We start from the raw sequence: 21930 nt of genomic DNA, 5'->3' as shown, positions 1-21930 counted from the left end.
CCACTAGAGGCTCCCAGGGCTGGGCAGGGTATGGGGGCTGTGTATATGTGACCTCCCACTACCCCCCACCTGGCCAGAGCTAAAATAATAAAATGCTGAGCTCACTGTTCCCCCACCCTTTCCCCCGGCACTGGGCACTGGGCTCCTCCTGCTGCAGGGACAGTCCTCCAGTAGAACAGACAGACTGACCAACAGAGGGGAAGTGAGGAGGGAAGTGGCCATCGGGACTGGTAGGTGGGGAAGGCAGGGGGCTCATGGATCAGAGCCTGGTGGGAGATGGCTCTGGGAAATGGCTCCTACTGGGAATAATACAAAGTCTGTCTCTGTCTGTGTCACTCAATGTAAGTTTCTGCCACTGTCCGTCATATCCCTTAACTGTGTAGTTTACATTGTCAATGTAAATATCGCACACTTTCTGCCTCTTTCATATTCAGCATGGTGTGTATGTGTAGCTTGGATGTATTTTTTATATTGTAAAAGATTGTGCAAATTTAATCCACTGTTTTTAAAGAAACTTTATCCCATTTAGAAGGCATTTTTCACCCATTGGTCTGGTGTCACCTTCCTGTCCAAAGCCAGGGACAAATTATGGGGACTCAGCCCTTTCTCCTGAGGCCATACCACCCTTCCCCCAACCTGGAAGTGCCTGCTCCCCCAGCTTCTCTGCGCCCTGGTTTCCCTTAGGATTTTAGAATTTTAGCAAATGTAGAAAGTGAAATCTTGATCCCCCACAATAAAAGAAGAAATGAGTGTGGAGTAAGAGAACTGTTTTTTTGTCCACAACCCCAATCCTTGCTTTCTTAAGCCAGTTTGGGGAAAAGACTGGATTATGGGGCAGAGAGGAGGAATATCCCTGAAGCTCTCTGCCCACCTCCCCCTTTTCTTTCAATAGGAACTGGGCCAGGGGGCCACCTGTGTTGGCAGGGCTCCCGGCAGCTGTGCTAGGTCAAGAGGCCCGACTGGCGAAGTTATAGGGGAAGGATTTCTCTGTCGTACAGTGGGCAGACACATCCAGCCTGGATGCCTGTGATCCTTATCCAGACTGGTTGGAAGCTGGGGAAGCAGGAAGAAGGAAGCTCTGGTTCTAACCAAACAACCTAACTTTCCCCCATCGTCCCTTGCCCATCTAGATTTCTAACATTAAGGCACCCAGTTCATTGTTCTGCTCCCTGGCTGGTCTCTTTGTGTCCCTACTGTGTTTGTCTCTATAGGTCTTTCCGTTGTCCAACCACTTTCCCATGTTCCTCAGGCTCTGTGAGTGCCACACTGTGGGGAGGGGGTGGGGGCCATCATGTCATCGTATCTGAAGGAACTGGAGAAATACAGAGACATAGATGAAGATGAGATCCTACGGACCTTGAGCCCTGAGGAGCTAGAGAAGCTGGACTGTGAGCTACAGGAAATGGACCCCGAGGTAGGGGCTCCAGAACGAAGGAACCAGGGGCAGTCCCCAGGCATTTGGGGAAGGGTGCAGGGCCCTGGGTGGCTGAGACCGGGGCTACCTACAGGGCCTGGAGTCCCAAGAGGGCCCAGGAACAGGTATCTGGAGATGTTTTAGGGAGCCGTGGAGGTGCCTCACATCAGAAGGGAGGTCTGACTTGCTCCCCAAAACTCATCCCTAAGAACATGCTCCTGCCAGCTGGACTAAGACAACGTGACCAGACAAAGAAGAGCCCAACGGGGCCATTGGACCGAGAGGCTCTCTTGCAGTACCTGGAGCAGCAAGCACTAGAGGTCAAAGAGCGAGATGACTTGGTGCCCTTCACAGGCGAGAAGAAGGGTATGGACACCCTACCATCCATGCCTCCCACAACACATGGCTCTCTCTCACATGTTCCTGCTCCAGCTTCCCTGCCAGCTCAGGAACTCCACTGCCCTGATACCTGCATGCAAACTTGCACTCTTCAGCTCTTATAAAAGATAGGGGACTCAGGAGCCCTGAGCTTGTAGAGGATTCAGGCTTTTTATTGTCCCCTAGTGACCCAGCATTCCAAAACCTCCCAGAGAAGGAAAGGAAGCTGGAGGCCAGGATCTTAGGAGAAATGGCCTCTACCTGAATCACCCTTCCTCTCCCCATCAGGGAAACCCTATATTCAGCCCAAAAGGGAAATTCCACCAGAGGAGCAGATCACTCTGGAGCCTGAGCTGGAGGCGGCACTGGCCAATGCCACAGATGCTGAAATGTGTGATATTGCAGGTAGGCAGCTGGGGAAGTTGAGGAGGGTGGTAAGATCAGGGGCAGGAGCTCCTATTCATGGTATGGGGTTAGTAGGGAAGGCCCTGAACCAGGACATGAATGTTTGAGAAAGCCTCAGGTAACGGGTTTTAATTTTTCTTATTTATGTTAGTCATTCATTTGTGGTTTTTTTTAATTAAATAAGTTAACATCTCAAGGACATTTTACAGGGATTATAAAGCAAGTAAAAGTAGAACTATTCTGGCTGAAAACAGGAGGAAGTTGGACAGACTTCCTCACCCTCTAGTGGCTCCTTAGGGACCTTTCTTTAGCTCTCTCACAAAGTTTTAAAAACCACTGCCTTAAGCAGTTTACAGAAAGAACCCCTGGGGCCAAGGGAAGGGGAACCTCTTTGGAAGAGTGGAAGAGGTCAAGCTTAAAAAATGCAACAGAGTCAGAATGAGGTGGCAGGGGTGGCTTGGAACAAATCCCTTCTTCTCATTCTGTGTCCCCCCTCTGCTTCCTCTTTCCAGCAATTCTGGGCATGTACACACTGATGAGCAACAAGCAATACTATGATGCCCTCTGCAGTGGAGAAATCTGCAACACCGAAGGCATTAGCAGTGAGTGTGTTTGAGAGCGTGGCCCCAGGGCTCTTGGCCCCAGGCAGTCCCAGAGTCTGAGGAAAGGTAGCAAAGGATGAAACAGGTGAATCTGGGAGGGGGCATGTGCGTAAGTGATAATAGAACCAACAGGGAGGAGGTTGTGGAGGATGTGGGGTTTCCTTCCTGCTCTCACCCACAGGTGTGGTGCAGCCTGACAAGTATAAGCCAGTGCCAGACGAGCCCCCAAATCCCACAAACATCGAGGAGATACTAAAGCGTGTGCAAAGCAACGACAAGGAGCTGGAGGAGGTGAACCTCAATAATATACAGGTATTTGACCCCCATCCTCCAAATAATAACACTTGGATAACTGCTGACATGGGAGTTCCTTGGCTCACCATCTGCTCCTGTTCTGCTCTAACAGGACATCCCAATACCCAAGCTAACTGAACTGTGTGAGGCCATGAAGACAAATACCCATGTCCGGAGCCTCAGTCTGGTGGCCACGAGGAGTGGCGACCCAATTGCCAATGTAAGGCTGGTTGACATCCCTAGCCCTCTCCCCATAACCGGATATGCTTCCCTGGCAGGGTTGTCATAAAGGGCTGTGCTGGGGGTGCTATTCTCCTCATGCTCTCCTAGGGTAGCCCTGCTGGAGACTCCTAAGGCTCACAGCTCTGAAACCCTCAGATCATCTTCCCAAAGAGCCACAACCCTCTCTGCCTCACCTCAACTCTACTGTACACTTAATCTCCCTGCTACCTACCCTCACTTCTGTCTCCCTCTAGCTCCACCTACAGCTCCCCAAGGACTCATCTCAAAGAGCTGTGTTTCCCTCCTGCTCCCATTCTCTCTCCTCAGTCATCTGTGAAACTGGCCCCTAATCCTAACCCAAGTCCCTGCTACCCAGGTGGTGGCTGACATGTTGCGTGAGAATCGTAGCCTCCAGAGCCTGAACATTGAATCCAACTTCATTAGCAGCACAGGGCTCATGGCTGTGCTGAAGGCAGTTCGGGAAAATGCCACGCTCACTGAGCTCCGTGTAGACAACCAGGTCAGCATTTCCTTCCCTTGGGGTTTGCATTCAGCTAATGCTTCCTGAGTCTCCTCCCTGAGGCAGCCACTGGGTCAGGATCTCATCTGATCTTGTTGATTTCTTTTCATTGTCCCTATGAGGGCAGCCAAATCAGTACCTCTCATCACCCACTTTAGAGAAACAAGCCTCACTGACATCCCAAAGGGTGGGTGGTCTGGAGCAGTGAACAACCCAGAGAGTGGCTGACAGCTTTCATCTCTCCCTCCCCCAGCGCCAGTGGCCTGGGGATGCAGTGGAGATGGAGATGGCCACAGTGCTCGAACAGTGTCCCTCCATCGTCCGCTTCGGCTACCATTTTACACAGCAGGGGCCACGAGCTCGGGCAGCCCAGGCCATGACCCGGAACAACGAACTACGTGAGTAACTGCAGACATGATGTTGGGAAGGAGGGTCAAGTAGGTGCAGAAGCTGATGGACAGTCCTGAAGGGGACTTACTAACAGCTGGGGGTGCCGCCCAAGCGATATTCGAATGAGAAATTCAAATACTCTAAGTGGTCCGAAAGTAGAGAAAAGTCCCCTGCCCCAAATCTATACCTGTAGAAAAGTGGAAAGGAAGCTAGACATACCTGTTTAGAAGCATAGTATTTTTGTTGTATCATCTCTTCTTTTATTAATGTGGCGTGAACATGTTTGGTGGCCTAAGACATTACCTCTTTACAAGTCTAGCCAAAGAACTGGGAAGAAGACCACCTTTGCAGAAAGCAAAAGATGGGACAAATCTTGTATTTACTTTTCCTCCTTTACAGGTCGCCAGCAAAAAAAGAGATGACACTACCTTTGCCTTTACCATCAATAGCTGGGAGCCCTGAATGCTTAAATCCTCATCTGTCCCCCTTCCCTGTAAATAAAGGTCCTTCTGTCCACCCTGCCTGCCTCCTTCCTTGGGCTTTGGAGTGGAAACCTTGGCGCTAACACCCAAGGGTTACTGCCAGTTCATCAGGGGATTATTTATACTCTGGGGATCAACAGGCAGGGAGGTTCAAGTTACTAGGAAGAGGTGGGGGAGCTCCCTCCCTTGGTGTTCCCCATAACTCTGCCAATGCCTTTAGTCTCTTCTACTTTCACAGGATACTTAGCCTCAGCCCTGTTTCCAGATGTGGTCAGGCCTGTCCCCACTCCAATTTCTACCCACAACCCTTATGTGATTTGAAGGAGGAAAGGACTTTGAGTAGAGGTAGGAAAGAAGGCAGACACCATGAAGGGCAAAGACCTCTTTCTGACAGACTTATTAATAGGGCACCGGGCTGCATGCAGCTGACGCTTGGCATGACTTTGGTAGAAGGTGGGGGAGGGTTTGGAAGTATGGGGAGCTGTGTATGTACATTGCAGGGAAGGACTGGCCAGGCCATGAGACGGAACACATCTGAAATGCTAAAGTGGGGCAAGGAACCAGACTTGAGGAAAGTTAGGCTCCCAGCGCCCACTGTAGTTTATTCCTGAATTAAATGGGGAAACAGGGTATCAGTCCAAGGGGACATCAGGAGGTTCCTCCTCATCAGAGTCAAACTCAACATTCTCATCTTTTACCCATCGACCTCGTCCATCTGGAATCCATCCAGAGCTGGAAACATAAGAGAAAATAGAATTGGTCAGGGAAGGAGGTTTGTTGAGAAGTCAGTGGGATAAGAAAAACCAAGAAGGTTTCAAAAGAGAAGGATCATAGAAAAAAGGGAAAAGTGATTCTGCATACTCACCTTCGAAGGGTGAGGTAATGATCCAGGGCTCGTCTTCTTGTGGGGCTCATAGGTGCAGGGGATGAGACAGTTGCTAACTCCTTGGCCTGTGAGCCAGCCACAGGCTCAGGGTCCCTACTGATCCTCCCACTTTGGAGTTCAACCTCTGGGGGTGGCAAAGGGGAAGGTGAGACAGAGGGACGTGGTGCTTCTGGTCTGGGTAGAGAAGAATCACAATCTGTCAAAGCAGTAAAGCAAAGAACCATCTTTCCTGTGACTCCCAATCCCTTAAAGCAGTATTTCCTAAACGGTGTTCCTCAAGATATTAATGTATCCTATGTAATCAAATGAATTAAATGAATCAAATGAATTTAGGAAAGGCTAGGTTAAAAATTCTGAAGTTTTTTTATCTTAAGACTTTGTAGAGCCCTTAAAATATACTAACGTTACTATTCTTCAAAAGCATCCTACTTTAGCCCTGCTGGTGTGGCTCAGGTTGTTGGAGCATCATCCCATACACTGAAAGGTTGGGGGTTCAATTTCCAGTCAGGGCACATACCTAAGTTTCCAGTTCCATGCCCTGTCGGGGCGCTTATGGGAGGCAACCGATCAATGTTTCTTTCTCACATTGATTTTTCCCTCTCTCTCTTCCTTTCCCTCTCTCTGAAATAAATAAATCAATAAATAAACATATCTTTGGGTGAGGATTTAAAAAAGCATCCTGCCCTGGCTGGTGTGGCTCAGTGGATTGAGCACCGGCCTGCAAACCAAAAGGTCGCCAGTTCGATTCTCGGTCAGGGCACACACCTTGGTTGCAAGCTGGGTCCCCAGTGAGGGGCATGTCAGAGGCAACCAACTGATGTTTCTTTCTCTCTCTTTCTCCCTTCCTTCCCTTCTCTCTGAAAATAAATAAGTAAAATATTTTTAAGAAACCATCCTACTTTGTTATCCTGCTAAGTACCATTTCCCAAACTTCTTTTACATTACAAAATTCTCATTTTCCTGAAATACCAATTAACATCTCCAGAACACTAGTATTCCTGAGAATACAATCTGGAAAACAATAATTTAAGAAACATTTACCTACTTTCTTCCTCCCAATCCCTGATTTTCCTACTTCACAGACCTGTACTTCCGGCGACAGCAACTGTTATAGTGAGGAGCTCTGTGCAGAGCATTCTGGGTGATAAGTCGAGTCTGAGTTAACAAAGGAGCCTGGAATGGAGACAGAAGACAGAGTCAGTGCTTCTTTCTAGAAGCCAATGCCCATCAAGCCTAAGGTATGCAGCACGATCCTGCCTGGAACACACATTTCCATATCTGATTACCTCTGCTTTGGTCTCTTCTCTCTCCGATTCATTCTGCTGTCTTGGATTCTGTTCCATTCCCTTTCCTGGCTGCTTCTTGCCATAAAAAAGCTGCAGGCCTGAGGAGAAAGGCAAGAGAATTATAAGCAGAGCACCATGAGTACTCTGCATACATTTTAAGCGTTTATTCTTTATCATCTTTCTTCCTGCAAACTTACTAGACAGATGTTTCTTGCCTGCACGGTGGGCAGTAAGCATGGTCAGAGTGTCCAGTACAGGTCGGTGGGGACAGATGGCACAAGCAAAGCTGGAGAGAAGATAAATAGTCCCTGAGGAGTGGGGTTTCTGCCGTAGGTCCTACCCCGTCCTAGCAGTCCTGTCCAAAGCCCAACTCCCAACTATCGCAATTCCCACCACCCACATCCCTGTCCCTCACTCCCCACCAAAAAATGCTAGATATTCCCACCCTCCTCCTTTAACAAGTTTATTGTTAAGCCTCTAATGTCAGAACCCTCAGGCTTAATCCACTCTTCGCCCTCACCGTCCATCCCGTAGCATCAGCGCCTCATCCTCTGGGATATAACTGGCCAGCAAGTCCCCGACTCTTCGCTTCTGCAGAGGGAAGGGGAAGAAGTCCGGAAAGATCAGCAGAATAGGAGGAAGGGGTTGAAGAGAGATGACAGGGACGAGGACTCACATCCAAGCACTAGTAGCCTGTTCTCTCCCGCCCCTCGATTTGTTGCTAGAGCAACAAAACAACTCCTTCACGGCCTTCAGAGGGCAGCGGAAGCTGCTCTAGATGCTCCCCTCACGCGCTTACTTTGAGCACATTGAGTTGACTCCAATCGTCCCCCTCTCTCTTGAAAGACATCACGACTGTAAGTCCTAGGAATAATGAATTCTACGGCACAGCCTTCGCCACTCCTTTCAGGCCACCGTAGCAAGAGTGGGGCGTCTCCTCCCTTCTCGTCTCTTTCCGGTCGGCCTCCTTACTTCCGGGGACGCGCTTCCACGCATGCACTGCGCGATCCCGAGAGCCCGCCTCCAGCCCACCGAGGGGGGACTGCATTTCCTATGGTCCCCTGCGACCCCTCAGACGCATAGCCTTTTGGGAAATGAAGTCTTTTATCAAAGAGCTTGCCGGTCGGCTAGATTCTGGACCTTGCATCTTGCCATATTGGAGGCATTTGGAGGGGTAGATGTGGAACCCGAATTTCAGGATGTGACTCATTCGATGTGGAGTGGGGCTCTGAGGATCTCTAAGTGGAAAGTGTACTTCAAACTCTCCCAAACATCACGCACTTCGTCGACAGGAAAGCCCACCTGAGTGGGCCTGATTTCTCCCCCTCCCCAGAGGGCCATCTCCAGGACAGGGTGGAACCGGGGTGTAGTGCAGGCCGGAGGCCCGGCTGCCGGACTTGGGAGCAAATTGAGCCGCATGTGGAGAAAAGTGTCTAGGGTTCAAAGGTCAGAGGTCAGTGTCGCGAGTTGTAGAGGGTCGAAAGTCGGAGGGATACTAGAGAGACTCAGGTAGAGGCTGAATACTCAAATACAGATTTGTGGGAAAGGGGGTTGGAGAAGCGAGGGTGGAGGGTGAGTGCGTAGTGCCGGGGGAGACTTGGGAAATAATACAGAAAGTAAGAGGAATCCCCTGGTTATCCGTCCCCAGTCCCCGGGCCTGCCACCGATAGGTCACTTGGCTCGGTGTCCCGCAGTTGCAACCCCAGCTGCCAGCAGGGTGAGGAGATGGCTTCTCCCTCTAGACAGGATCCCCTCGGGGGATCAGGACTGCTTCAAGGGGGCCGGGCTCGTTCTTACGGAAGCCTGGTGCAGTCGGCTTGCTCCCCAGTGAGGGAAAGACGCCTGGAGCATCTGTTGGCGCCCGGAGACACCCTGGCTGGACTAGCACTCAAATACGGGGTGACGGTGAGTCTTCCAGAATTGGGATGTGGACAACCCGTTAAAAGAGATTTATTGCTCAGGAGAATGTAATGGCCCTTCTAGGCCATTTCCTCTGAAATGTTCCTGATTGTGTTGCGTTATCTGATCCATCTTTACCTTTTTGTTTGTTTTCCCATTTGCACCGTCCGGTTGGGACAAATCCTATCCCACTACCTCAGTGAAGAGGAGCAGCTCCCTTTTGTTATGCCAGTCACTATGTTAGGGGGTTTACATACATTAGCCCACTCAATCCTCACATCCCTGTGAGAGACTCCAATTGTTATCCCCTTTTTACAGATGAAGAAACTGAGACTTAGATTGGTTCGCCGGTTTGACCAAGGTCAAATAACTAGTGAGCATTAGAGTGGGAAGTCAAACAAGTCTGTCAGACTCCAAAGTCTGTACTGTTAGCCACATAGAAATCTTTTAATTGAGAGTGGTTAAAAATTTACAGCAAATCATGAAGAGCTGGTCTTTAGTTCTAAGTTCCGAAAGTTCCCATCTCGTTCTTTTTTTCTCCTCGATCGTCTGCCTTCTTCTTTCCAAGGCTCTCTGTACACCAAGCATTTCAGGTCATGGTAAGGATATATGTGATAGGTGTAAACATATATTGCACTAAAGTTGATGAGGGTTTTTGTTTTTTCCATATCCTGTTGAATTTAGCCAACATTTTAATTCTTGGTAGATTTAAAGCACTCTGATAGCCATCTTGGGAGACAGAAACATAAACACAATGTATAGTTGCTGCTCATATAATTTACAGTCTAGCGAGAAATGAACAGGGACACAAATAATGGTTGTAGGTGACAGAATGTGGTGAGTTTGTAGAGGTATTAACAAAGGATGGGAAGCCAGGAAAGAAGATTAATTTTATTTGGAGGGGAGTAGGGGTGGACATCAGCGCAGATTTCAAGGGAGCTATCAGGAGGGGCCTTGAAAGAGACTCTTCAAACCTATGGAATCCAGTTGTTTACACCTTTTAACATCTTTGTCTTTCCAGTAGCCTATACTCTCCTTAAGGGACAGAACTATTTTCTTTCAACTTTATATCTCTAGAGTCCGGCAGAGTCCCTAGCATATAAAAGCTTAATAGATTTTTTTTGTTTTAATAAATGATTTCCACATACAGAGACTGGGAGTTCAGGAAAGCATGGTCTAAACAGAGGAAGTCAGTAGGAAAGTCCTGAGCAGCCCCTCTATCCCAGCATAGACTCAGAAGCTGTGCAGAAAGGGGACCTGTGCTGGCAGTCAATCAATTATTTATTCACTGAGGTTTTCTTACAGACCTGTACCTTTCTGAGTACGGAAAAGCCCTTTAGTCTAGTGAAAAAAGTCTAGGTTCTGGCCTCATTCTGCTGCTTCCTAGCTGAAGGACTGCATAAGTCACTTCCCTTGTCTGGGGCCTCAGTTCCCTCACTATTTGTAAAATGAGGGAGATGTAATAAATAATGATAATTAATTGTTACCTTTGCAGCATATAAAAAACACTTAGTATGTGCCATGTTCTATATATTATCTCGTATGATCTTCTTAAGACTTTATTAGGTAGGTAGGTGTAACTACTCCCACTTAAAGATAGGAAGCAGGCTTAGGGAGATAACTTGCCATAGACTACACAACTAGTCTAATTAATCGAGCTAGGATTCAGACCAGGTCGTCTCATGCTGAAATCCTCACTTTGTTCTGCTCTGTTAAATTAACTAGATTCTAAAGGCCTTTCTAGCTTGTAAAGATGGCCTAGGATTCCTCTGGATTTTGGCCTTGGTTGCATCCTTTCTAAGAGTGGAATAATGTCTCTTTATATGGTACTTCTAGGAACTAACAAAAGCCACAGAATATTTACAGGTTAGTTCATAACATCTTGGAGCTAGAAGGGACCTAGGATATTATCTAGGCAAAATAATAGTATAAAGCACTTGGCAAACTAAAAGTACAAAACTGCAAGCCAATTTTAACTTTTTCATTGTTCAGATTAATCTGGCTTTATTTTTAAACACATCGTAGCATAAGATTTTATTAGTCAAGTTTATTATTATAATAGTCTTGCCCCAGGGTAGAAATAGCTTTGATATTTGACAAATATAAGATATATGATTTCCCAAACTGTTGCCACATGGGATGAATTTTTAGCAGAACTGGCTGCCTGGCCTCTGATAATAAAGTACTGATATACTATATCTGTGGTTTCTATATCGTATTATCTATCTAGTTTGTTTATTCAGAAAGCATTAATGAACCTGTGTTGTGTGCCAACTTTGTGCGATGCTAAGGAGTGTCTTAGGGATTCAGAGATAGCAGGTCATCATCGCTGCCTTTAAAGGACTCACAAGTTTAAGCAAATATGCAAAGAGGTAAATAACAATATAATAGGTTAGGTATTATTACAACGATATTGATAGTATGGGAACCTTGAAGAAGGTAATACAAGGGAGAGAGGGTTGATAAGTAGAAGTTGTTCAGGCAGAGAAGGGGATAGTGGAGAAGCATTTTTAGGCAGATAAAGACACTAGAGTATGAAAGATCATGAAATGTTCAAAGAAAAATGAGAAATCAGGATGGCAGATGTACAGAGGGGCAGGAGAAGGGAGATGAGGCTAGATATTATGGGGGCTAGATTGAGGATGCCCTTGAATGCAAATGTGGATTTTATCTGAGCCAACGAGGAGCCATAGGAGGTATACAAGTAGAATAATGAGTTGATCAGATTAATTTTTTCAGAAAGATAGATGTCAGCAGGGTAAAGGATGAGTAGAAATGGAGCGAGAAAGACCAGTTAAACTTTCAGTACCAAAATGAGAAATACTAAGAATTATTCTAAATTGATGGCAGTAAAGATGAAACCAGATATGAGAGACATTTTTGTAGGACTTTTCTTGACCTACACTTGCATATGGGTGGTGAAAGAAAAATATGAGTTAAGGGTGACATTGATATTTCTACCTTAGGAGGCAGGTAGCTAGATGGTGATGCCAGTGACCATGTTCAGTGATGAATAAGTGGGTACTAAATAAATACTTAGCCAATGAAATAATGAATATTGTCATGTGGAAAGTATTCTCAGAAGGACTAAGGAGGGCCTAGCTCTGTCATTAACTTTCTAGGTAATCTTAGGCAAGTAACTTAACCTCTCTGAGCCTCAGTTCCTTCATCTTTAAAAGAAGTTCTCAAAGTGAGGTCCAGGGCCCTCTAGGGGGTCTCTGGAACTCTTGAGGGATCCACAAGGTCAAAACTAGTTTCATGGTGATAATGAGATTTTATTTGCCTTTTTCATTCTCCTCGTGAGTGTACTGTATTTTCAAGAGGCTCTGTCACATGTGATGCTGAAGAGATTTGAGTGTAGAGACAGATACGAGAGTCCTTTTGTCTTCTATTAAGTCAGGCATTTGCAAAAATGTAAAACAATGCCTCTCTTCTTGCTACATTTTTTTGTTGGTTTAGAAAATAGTTACTTTTCATTAAAATACTTATGTTAAATTGTAATGAGTTTATTATTTTTAAATACATACATATTTTAAAACAATTTCAGTTTTAATTTGTAATACCTTAAATATTGATAGCTATAATCCACATAAAGAAAAGCTTTTTTCCTCACTGATTTTTTAAAAATGTAAATGGGTCCTAAGTCCAAAAGGTATGAAAACCACTGATCAATAAAATAGGAATAATATCAACTCTTTGTATTTTACCTTCGTTGTTACAGGGTCGGGTAAGACTCTGCAATCATTTTTAAAGGCATTAGATGCTATACAAATATTAGGTTTATCATTGTTAATGTCATTAATTGTGGTTACTGTTTTTTTTTAAGATGGAACAGATTAAGCGTGTAAACCGCCTTTATACTAATGACTCCATCTTCCTGAAGAAAACCCTCTACATCCCCATCCTGACAGAGCCCAGAGACCTGTTCAATGGTTTGGATTCTGAGGAAGAGAAAGATAGAGAAAAAGAGATACGGCCAAGTAAGGATGAAGTTTGGCCACACTCAGCGGGGAGGAAGAAACAAGAGACAGGTCTAGAACGTGCCAATGGTGAAGTCCTTCCCACACCTGGCCAGGAACCCCCCACTCCCATCCACGACCTCTCTGCCTCTGATTTCCTTAAGAAGCTTGATTCACAGATCAGCCTGTCAAAGAAGGCTGCTGCCCAGAAGCTGAAAAAAGGGGAAAGTGGGTGAGTCTTAATGGTTCTTTTTAAACACCTTCATAGGTTTCTCCATTCTTCCAGCCTTACCTGATCAGATACACAAGTAAGTAAGCACAGTGTCAGCAGAAGCAGAATGAATCCTTTCCTCCAGTGGGCTCCAGGACAGGGAGCAGAGCCCGTGGCTGCTGGAGTGGGTAGAGGCAGTGGGGATGGTTCTGTGTTCTCACCAGAATAAAATAGTTGACTGTGCTTACTGCTCTGATGAAGGAACCTAGCATTTCTCTGGAGGGTATTGAAACTCCCTCTTAAATCAACCAGCTCGGATATACGAGGAAAGGAGGCCAGGGTCCCACGTGCTTTTTCACTGGGCCCATTCTCAGGTTCTTCCCTTGATCTGTCACTCTTTGTCCCCTTTCCTCACTGGCAGGATACCTGGGGAGGAAACAGGTCTTCACCGGAGCTCCCCTGGGATGCAGCAACGAGCAGTCCTAGGTCCTGTGCCGCTGACCCGGACCTCTCGAACCCAGACACTTCGGGACCAGGAGGATGAAATCTTCAAACTCTGATGTCCCCAGAACTGATTGAGAGAAGCAAGATGATGAAGAAGCAACTTGAGGGGAGAGGAGCCTGAGGTGAGGCTCAAGAACATGGCTTCCCAGCCTGCCTCCCTCACTCCTGCTCAGCCTCGTTGTCCGTCAAGTGGTCCTTGGCCTGGAGCACTTTCTATTGGCAAGAGTAGGGTTGGGGAATAGACCCCTTCTCCGTTCTTGGGCTGAATCTAGAGTTGTCCTTTAGATTCAAAAGGCTCTTTTTACATCCCTGCTGCCTTTCCCATGCCTTTCACAATTCCTTGGCCTTAGAGCAGGGAGGCAGGGACAACACCCAGAACCCAACTTCCTCCCCATCTCCAACTATGCTGCCTAATTTATTTGGTGCTATATGGAAGTAATATTTATTTGCTATATTTTATTCCTTCCCACTCTTAGTTGGAAAATGGGTTTTTTGTAGCCTTGGTGTGAGGGAAACCTAGGAACAGTGAACTAGTGACTGCTGGCTGCCCGCCTTCTTAGCCAAGCATGTTATTGAGGATGAGGCCATTGGTGATCCAACCCACTGCAGAAATGGTAGACTATGCCAGGCCTTTTCTTCAGTCTCAAAGTAAAGAATTCGAGCTCAGCCTTGACTAACTAGTTCACTATAATTTTTTTACCTTTGTCCCCTTGGGGACAAAGTGGCTCAGAGTTTTACTCTGAGAAAAAAAACGGTGATGTAGATCCCAGAACTCCCCAGTTCACCCTTCTAACCTGCTCCTCTGTTCAGCCTGTGTGAGGCTAAGGAATGGAAGAATTGCCTTGGAGTTCGAAGAGGAGGACAGTTGTAGGAGTCTTTTTGCTCTACCCCCTCCCCACCAGAGCCTGTCGTTCTACGCCTTGCTCCTCACTGCATATTTATTAGCAATTTGTAGCACTGATCTACGGTACAGTGCTTTTCATTTTCTTAAACAGAAGTAGGCAAGAGAACCCCAGTGATACTAGAAATATGCCCGAGTCTCCTGTGTGGAAATGGTGAGTGGTGAGATAAGTGGTGTTTGTATACCTCTGTGATGAGCGTAAGATATAAGCTGAAGAGATTAAACACTGAGCCCTGTGTATGTTTTAGTAGTTTTATTTCCCCTGCCCCCACCCCCTCTTCCTATTCTCTGGAACAGAGCTCTGGTATCTGTCCTGGATCTGCCTTGAGCTGGAGGTCTAGGATGTCTCAAAGGCCCCCACCCCCACCTGTCTTTAGTGTCCCCAGAGGGGTTAAATGGGGTCTGTCCTCTTCCCCTGGTTCCTGGGAGAGGGGCTTCCCTGTTTCAAACATCCCTTATGGGAGGAAATAAGCGATCCAAGTTTCAGTTTGATCCAAGTTTCACTTCGTCTTTCTTTGTTTCCTGCCCTGGGGCTGGGATGGGAGAGAGGCCTAAACCCTCAGCATTGCTTCTTCTTCACCAGCCACTTAGGGTAAGGTGGTCTCAGAGTCAAAAGGTGACTGAAGCCTGAGGACTGAAAAGTGTTAGTGCAGATGAGCAGAGTTAGAGAGCCCATTATGTGTTGTTTTCTCAGCCAACCATGTTGTCGAGGTGGATGTGCTGGGGTCAGGGCTCTCAGAGCTTCCCTTCGTCCAGCAGCTTCCTGAGCCCATCACAGATCTTGCCAAGGTGCTGAGTGAAGTCAGGCCCATAGAGGGCCGTGAGCAGGCCCTGGTCAGAGAAGTGGTCGAACACGTGGCGGATGCGGTTGTGTGACTTGGGTGTGAGGTGGTGCTGTACCAGCTCCAGCAGCATGTCCCGGCACTCAGTCAGCAGGCCAGCCAGCACGGCCGCCTCGAAGGTGAAGTCCACCTCTCCAAAGCTGAGTGCCGTCATGGCGCCCTGCCGCAGCTTTTGGCGAAAGCTGGCAGCCAGGGCCAACTCACTGGGGCTAAAGCTTCCATTGCGGTGCAAGACGGCCACCTTGACAGCCACCTTGATGAGGTCCTTGATAACCCGCTGGGCCTGGGGCCGGCTATGTGTGTACTCTTTAGACACCCGGTAGAGCTCATCTAGCACCTCACTGCTTGTCTCGTCGATGAAGAGATGAGCCACAGACCGACCTGCCATCTTACTCAGGAGCTTCTTCTCCGCTTGCAGTGCCAGACTCTTTGAGCTGAAGGACTCCATGGCTCCTGGAGAAGAGGGTGTGGGTGGGGATTTGTGGTCAATCATAGAAAAAAGGCCACAGGCTTCCTTAGAAAGAGAGAAATGGCTTTTCCCCTTTCTGCCTCTTCTTTGGTTTCTATCTCATCATCTTGGCTTGTCATGTTTTTCCCCCTGGGCCCCTCAGTCCCCTGTGCCTTGTTCCTATTTTTTCTTCTTCAGTACTATAAGAAATCTTGATCTCTAAAGCGACCCAGAGGAGCAGTAATAGCTTTGGCTGGAGGAATGAGGGCACACAGGAGGCTAGTCACCACACATTAAGTTTTAAGGGGAAGTAGGCTGTTTGTGCTGTAGTCGAAAAGATAAGGCTTACCTGGCAAATAATCCTCCCAGCTACTGTTTTTGGATACTGACCATGGGCCACACATCTGTGAAGTGTATGTATTACTGTCTCTTTTTATAGCTGAGCAAACTAAGGCTTACATTAAATCATTTACCCAAGGTCAAACACAACTACTTGTCTGACTCCAAACGCTCACGCCAGCTAGTGTAATGTACTGCCTTTAAGTAAATGAGAAGTAAGGGGGTCCCAGAAGTCTTGATAAAAATAATGTTTATTGAGATGCTACTATGTGCCAAATGCTTTATGTGAATTATCTCAGTCTCCCCAACCCTTTGTAAGGTAGGTATCCCCATTTCACAATGAGAAAACTGAACCTAAGCGAAATTAAGCAACTTGGCCAAAGTCACTAGCAAATGATAAAAATGGGCTTCAAAACAAATAATTCAAAGAAACTTCGTTCCCTGGAATGCTGTCGCTGCTGTTGAATGAATCGCACTAAGGAAACTTGAGGAACAAGCACCTCAGTGGGGGGCAGTACCAGAGGTTTACAGTCTTCTCCTGGGGCTGAACTGGGGACCCTCCTGGTGGCCCATCAGCTGCATATGTCCAGGGTTCTCTCCCCATGGTCTTTGCCTATGGTTTTTCTGGTTGTTTTGCTACTTACTTCCCCCTCCCCTCCTCTGCAGGATGTGGCTGTGACCGCAGTGAGGAGCAGCCTCACCCTCTCCCCCAAACCAAAATGGGAGTCTGAAGAGCCAGGCAAGATGGGTACCTGGGGGTTTTCTTCCCCAGCTGACCCGGTGCAATGGGAACCTAGAACCTTGCTTTGTTCCTGGCTTTGTCTGGGGCTTTCTGAACCAGGTTCCACAACCAGGAAAGGAGATTGCTCCATCTGAGCCTTCCTCCATTTGAGCCTTCCTTCCTCCTTGGCCTTCCTGTTACCCAGCTCTCCATTGTCCCCGTTGCCATCTCACATTTGGCCCGCTGTCCTCTCCCTCTCTCCAAGTCAGTCTCCCTTTTTCTCTTGTCTGGGTCCTGCCCTATGATCCTCCAGCCATACTCTCCCTCTGGCCCTTACATTTATCTCCATGCCTCCTAAGATTTCCTTGCATCTTTCAGTACTCTGCCCACCTCCACCCCCATGCCTCACCCCTGCCCCCACCCCATCCCAAACCCTGTCTGTGTTCCGGAGGCTGCCATGCCCCAGGGAAAACTGAGTTGGACCTCTCCACTGGGGACCCAAGAATGCTATCAAGTTGGAGTCTCACTGTATGGAAGGATCAGGCCGACAGAGCCAGGACCCTTCTGCTACCATCACCCCTAAAGCCTACCCCTCTGCCATTGCTGGTCCCTCACCTGCTGCACACTGGGTGCCAGTCTTGCCTTGGATGTTCCGGAAGAGTTGACAGAATGGAGAAGAAGCTCCTAAGTGAGAGGCCCTTTGGCCTGGCCCCACCCCTCAAGCCCCGCCTACCTACTCTGATCAACCTCCGGTTCTGTATATCGTCAGTCACCAAGGTCTATATAACATAGGTCAAGAAGAATAGCACTCTGTAGGAAATAGTCTTGATTCTTTGAGGTGGGGTAGAAGTTTATATACACCCTGTTCTCAAACTGTTTGTCTACCTGTTTCTTTCCTTGCTGCCCAATTCCTTGAAATCTTGTTTTTTATATTTCTGTTACTGGAAAGGCTAAGTACAGATTTCTGGGTTGGGGGTCAGTGGGGAAAGTGCTGAAGATTGAACTGAACTTAGGCTGCAGATGCCAGAGGCAAACCAGAGACCAACAACTCTGAGCGTGTTCCAGGAGTCCCCAGGAGAGGGTGCTGCTGTGGGGCAGTGTCCACAAGCACACGCTTCCAGTGCCTGCCTGGGTTAGTGTGGCACAGACTGCCCTTAATATTGGAGAGAGGATGGTGGTGGGGCCTGGGCTGCCAAACCAGGTGTGACCAGCAGGTGTCAGTACAGCATTGAACCACTGGAGGAAACAAGCCTGCTTAAAGTACTTTGTAGCTGCCAAAGAGATTAAAAATGAAGGTAAGTCAGAGTTCCTGAATGAGGCAAAATTATTTACCATCAAGAATCTTACTGCCTGGTCAGGGACATTGGCATAGATAACTACAATGCAAGTCAAATGATGTCATCGATTTAATAAAAGGCTAAAGAATTATGAGAATAAGGAGAAATTTATTTTCTTTTTTTTTAATGACCCTTTTTTTTTTAAGATTTTATTTTTTTATTTTCAGAGAGAGGGGGAAGGGAGGAAGAAATAGGGGGAGAGAAATATCGATATGTGGTTGTCTCTCACACGCCCCACACTGGGGACCTGGCCTGCAACCCAGGTATGTGCCCAGACTGAGAATTGAACTGGAGAACCTTTGGTTTGCAGGTGGGCACTCAATCCACTGAGGCACACCACCCAGGGCTGGTTTGGTTTATTTTTTTAATCGTGTGTGTGTGTGTGTGTGTGTGTGTGTGTGTGTGTGAAAAGGAAAGGGATTATTTATTTAAAAAGTTATGCAGACTTAGAATAATGACTTAATGTCTTCATTAAAAATACTAAAGTCCTTTAGAATACCCACAAATGCACACAGTCCTTCCTTCTCCTCTTTGCCCATTCCCAGGGTCCATATCTCAGGAAAAGAAGTATAAGTCCGTGGTTCAGGCACCCCTCGGTTCTGGCATCATCTGCTGTGTTGCCACCGTGATCTCCAGTTAATCCAAAACCATGTGGTACCTTCTCATCACCCACCAGCAAGAATCCTTTCACCTCTTTTCTTCTAGGCAAAGTCTCTACTGCTTCCTAAGCCACATGGCAAAAAGTACGCACCCTAAAGCTGTTCCATCCCAACTTCCTCCAAAGCCGCGTGGTCCCCAAAAGCCCCTCTTTTTTTAATCTTAACCCAAGGACACTTTTTCATTGCTTTAGAGAGAGAGAGAGAGAGAGAGAAGTATCGATGTGAGAGAAACATCTATTGGTTGCCTTCTCATATGTGCCCAACCAGGGGATTGAACCCACAACTTTGGCATTTGCTCTGACTGGAAATTGAACATGTGACCTTTCTGCTATGGGACAGCTCTCTAACCAACTCAGCCTCACTGGCCAGGGCTACATTATTTTTTTTAGTACTGAAAGGCAGCCTGAGAAGGATGGATTTAACTATTTAATTGATATGAGGAAGAAGTGCTTCCCAGATGATGGGGATAAGCAAAAGCCATACATCAGATAAAGATGATCCAGGGCATACTCAGGAAGTGGTGGTTTATTCTGTATGTATGAAGCACAGGTTGTTTGAGAGAGAAGGGAAGAAAGGAAAAGACCAGATTATGGAAGGCATTAAAAGACTTGCTCAAGACTTCAGACTTTTCCGATAGGCATTACAGGTTTTTGAGCATGAAAACCAAGTCCTTAACTTAGCTCAGTGGTCAAGCAGGGGTGTCCAAACTTTTGGTGTCTCTGGGCCACACTGGAAGAAGAAAAGTTGTCTTGGGCCAGTCATTAAATACACAAACACTAATGAAAACTCATAAGCAAAAAAAAAAAAGGTTTTAAGTAAATTTACTATTTTGTGATGGGCTGCATTCATAGCCATCCTGGGCTGCATGCAGGTTGGACATCCCTGGTAGAGGCTTCAATAAACTTTTAGCTGAGAAAGGGGCATGCTTCAAAAGAAGTGATCAGTGGGATAGCTTGCTTAAGCACAGCATGAATACTAATGAGAGACCTTGGTGATTTTACGAGAAAGAAGCTCTAGCAGAATGGGAAGGGTTGGAAAGTTAGCTGGTTGTGAAAAGCAGAAGAGTAAATTGAAGTGCAGAAGATGAGGCAGTCAGCATACCACTGACTCCCAAACCACTAGTCTTCCTCCTTGGAGGCAGTGGTTGGGTCTTGACTTCTTTTTCACCCAGCCTCTCTGAACCCAGGGTCCAGAGCTGAGGGTCCATGACACAACGTGGAAGGAAGTGTTAACTCCTTCAAGGAGTATGGTGGTAAAGGGATGAAGAGAAATGTAAAGCTAGCTTAGGGGAATGGGGAGCTGGACTGAGAGGGGTACTATTTTTAGCTGAGAGTTTGAGGACATTTGTAGGGTAAGAGAAATGAGCAAGTGAAGCAAGAAGCTTCTAAAATGCAAAGGAGAGGGAATGCTTATGGAGCAAGGTGTGGGGGCAGACGGAAGAGAATGGACTACAGAGTTCAGGGAAGGGAAGTGATAGGAGAGAACAGGAGCTAGCATTTATTGATTGCACTTTGCTAGATGTTATATAAATATCTCATTTAATCATCTGATACCTCTATGAATTAAATGTTGAGATATCCTTTTTGCTAATGAAAAAGTCCGAGGCTTAAAGAGGTTAAGTAACCTGTCTCCAAATTAGAGAGCTAGTAACTGGCAGACTGAGGACCTTGTGTGATTCTCAAGCCTATGCTTTTTCTAATAATTATTTCACAAGGTTATGAGGTAATAACCTCAACCTCACAATGAATGTGGCAGCATTCTACTTCAGTTGCTCTATCAATTCACTAACCACACCACACTGGGGACAAGAGTAGGTGGCACTACTCAAACCACAGGAAGAGTAAAAGTCCTTTTTAATTAAAGGAAATATATTATCTAATTGGAAAATAAGAAGAAGGGAAGTAAGAGTACAAGAAGATGCAAATACACTAATAACTTCTGAATGCAGAATTCTGCTACCAACTGCTTACCTATTTACCCCTCCAGCTTCACCCCTTGTCTATCTCTTACACTGTATTCTGCCTATATTATAATTCTCAGTTCCTCCACTACTCACTATGGTCAGTTTCTCTCTCTGCCTCTTCTATGACCTCTTCCTGTGCTCTAGATTTTCCCATTTCCTGTCTCCTGCCTGGTACTGTCGTCCCATGTGTACCCCTCCCTGCCCGGTTAATTTCTACTCATCCTTCAGGATTCAGCTGGAAAGTCATAACTTCTGTGAAGCCATCATAACTCCTTAAATTACATTAGACACATCTGTTATGTAGTCCTATGGAACTGCATACCTTTCCTATTATAATAATCACCCTTCACTTTAATTTGTGACTTTATTACCTGCCTCCCACTAGACTGTAACTTTCATGAGGGCAGGGACTATGCTTTAGTTCTCTACAGTGCCTGGCACTACTGCTCAAATATTTGCTAAAAGAATAAATTGAAAATGCATTAAAAACCAGACATAACAGTCACATGGAATAATGTTCATTTACTTTACTTCTGGGGAAGACTTTCTTTTATTTTCTTTTAATCTATACCTATTTCTAGTAATCATCTCCAAACCCACAGCATATAATTAGCAGCAAATTAAAAGAGTAAAGAAGAGCTTTTAGAAACAACACTGATAACAATGAACATTAACACAGCAAGAAAAGACTAGGAAAACAAAAAAGCAGACGATTGAAAATTATAGCATCTTTGGCCATGTAGAGGAGGAGCAAACCGTATTAAGCACATATATTCTAGACTTTGGAGTCCTCACTGTTTTTCTAGACAATTAAGTTCACAGTGTTTTTTCTGAACAAGCGAAACACTGGTTAAATGATGGTATCTTAAATGTGTGAAACACTTTGGATTTACAAAACATTTCACCTACATTAACTTATTTGATCCCGTGAGGTAGGGAGGCAGATAAAGTGTCCACAGATGACAGACTCAGCCTTAGAGATTAGTTTATCTGAAGCCATGCTGCATAGGTTAATCTATGTCTTAATGACTCCTAATCACACTCTTCCCACTAGGTAACCCACAGGAAATTAATATCTTTTAAAATAATCCCTAATTTGAAACAGTTAAAATGAAAATGTTCTGCACTTAATTGCATAAACTTCGGTTACCTGGGAAAACATTCAGAATGGAGCATTCCTCTGTGCTTAGCTGAAGTTTTACACAGTTAGGGTCAGTACGCCCATCAGTTCAGGAAGAGAAAGTTCACTGTGATTTGAAGCAGTCAGG

The 21930-nt window shown here is 46.2% G+C and overlaps 4 protein-coding genes across 8 annotated transcripts; 2 read left to right on the top strand and 2 right to left on the bottom strand.

Moving 5' to 3' along the window:
• The first annotated feature begins 78 nt into the window (after positions 1-78).
• On the top strand, positions 79-4741 carry TMOD4 (tropomodulin 4). The gene is made up of 10 exons (XM_024570434.3): positions 79-230; positions 1250-1414; positions 1624-1780; positions 2081-2197; positions 2710-2799; positions 2981-3111; positions 3206-3313; positions 3692-3835; positions 4089-4233; positions 4625-4741. The coding sequence occupies exons 2-10, from the start codon at positions 1292-1294 to the stop codon at positions 4645-4647; spliced, it is 1038 nt and encodes a 345-aa protein (XP_024426202.2). The 5' UTR covers positions 79-230; positions 1250-1291; the 3' UTR covers positions 4648-4741.
• A 538-nt stretch (positions 4742-5279) lies between these two features.
• On the bottom strand, positions 5280-7832 carry SCNM1 (sodium channel modifier 1). Of its 5 annotated transcripts, none has more exons than XM_053914817.1 (8): positions 7679-7832; positions 7400-7470; positions 7077-7165; positions 6880-6977; positions 6678-6766; positions 6359-6450; positions 5573-5789; positions 5280-5439 (listed from the first exon to the last, which is right to left on the bottom strand). In XM_053914817.1, the coding sequence occupies exons 1-8, from the start codon at positions 7727-7729 to the stop codon at positions 5340-5342; spliced, it is 807 nt and encodes a 268-aa protein (XP_053770792.1). In that variant the 5' UTR covers positions 7730-7832; the 3' UTR covers positions 5280-5339. The 5 variants fall into 5 exon arrangements, with proteins under 5 accessions (XP_053770792.1, XP_053770794.1, XP_024426204.2 ...); XM_053914819.2 differs by having other exon boundaries at positions 7077-7094; positions 7679-7714; XM_053914820.1 differs by lacking the exon at positions 5280-5439 and adding an exon at positions 6111-6214 and having other exon boundaries at positions 5638-5767.
• Positions 7833-7866: 34 nt separating this feature from the next.
• LYSMD1 (LysM domain containing 1) lies at positions 7867-14186 on the top strand. The gene is made up of 3 exons (XM_024570437.4): positions 7867-8784; positions 12605-12969; positions 13370-14186. Exons 1-3 carry the CDS (start codon positions 8605-8607, stop codon positions 13506-13508), a joined length of 684 nt encoding a protein of 227 aa, XP_024426205.1. The 5' UTR covers positions 7867-8604; the 3' UTR covers positions 13509-14186.
• Positions 14187-14342: 156 nt separating this feature from the next.
• Positions 14343-17433, bottom strand: TNFAIP8L2 (TNF alpha induced protein 8 like 2). Its single transcript, XM_024570438.4, has 2 exons — positions 17319-17433; positions 14343-15648 (listed from the first exon to the last, which is right to left on the bottom strand). Exon 2 carries the CDS (start codon positions 15641-15643, stop codon positions 15089-15091), a length of 555 nt encoding a protein of 184 aa, XP_024426206.1. The 5' UTR covers positions 15644-15648; positions 17319-17433; the 3' UTR covers positions 14343-15088.
• Between the last annotated feature and the right edge of the window lie 4497 nt (positions 17434-21930).

The sequence above is a fragment of the Desmodus rotundus genome, chromosome 12 (assembly GCF_022682495.2).
Source record: "Desmodus rotundus isolate HL8 chromosome 12, HLdesRot8A.1, whole genome shotgun sequence".
NCBI lineage: Eukaryota > Metazoa > Chordata > Mammalia > Chiroptera > Phyllostomidae > Desmodus > Desmodus rotundus.
This window is presented reverse-complemented; position numbering and strand designations above follow the sequence as displayed.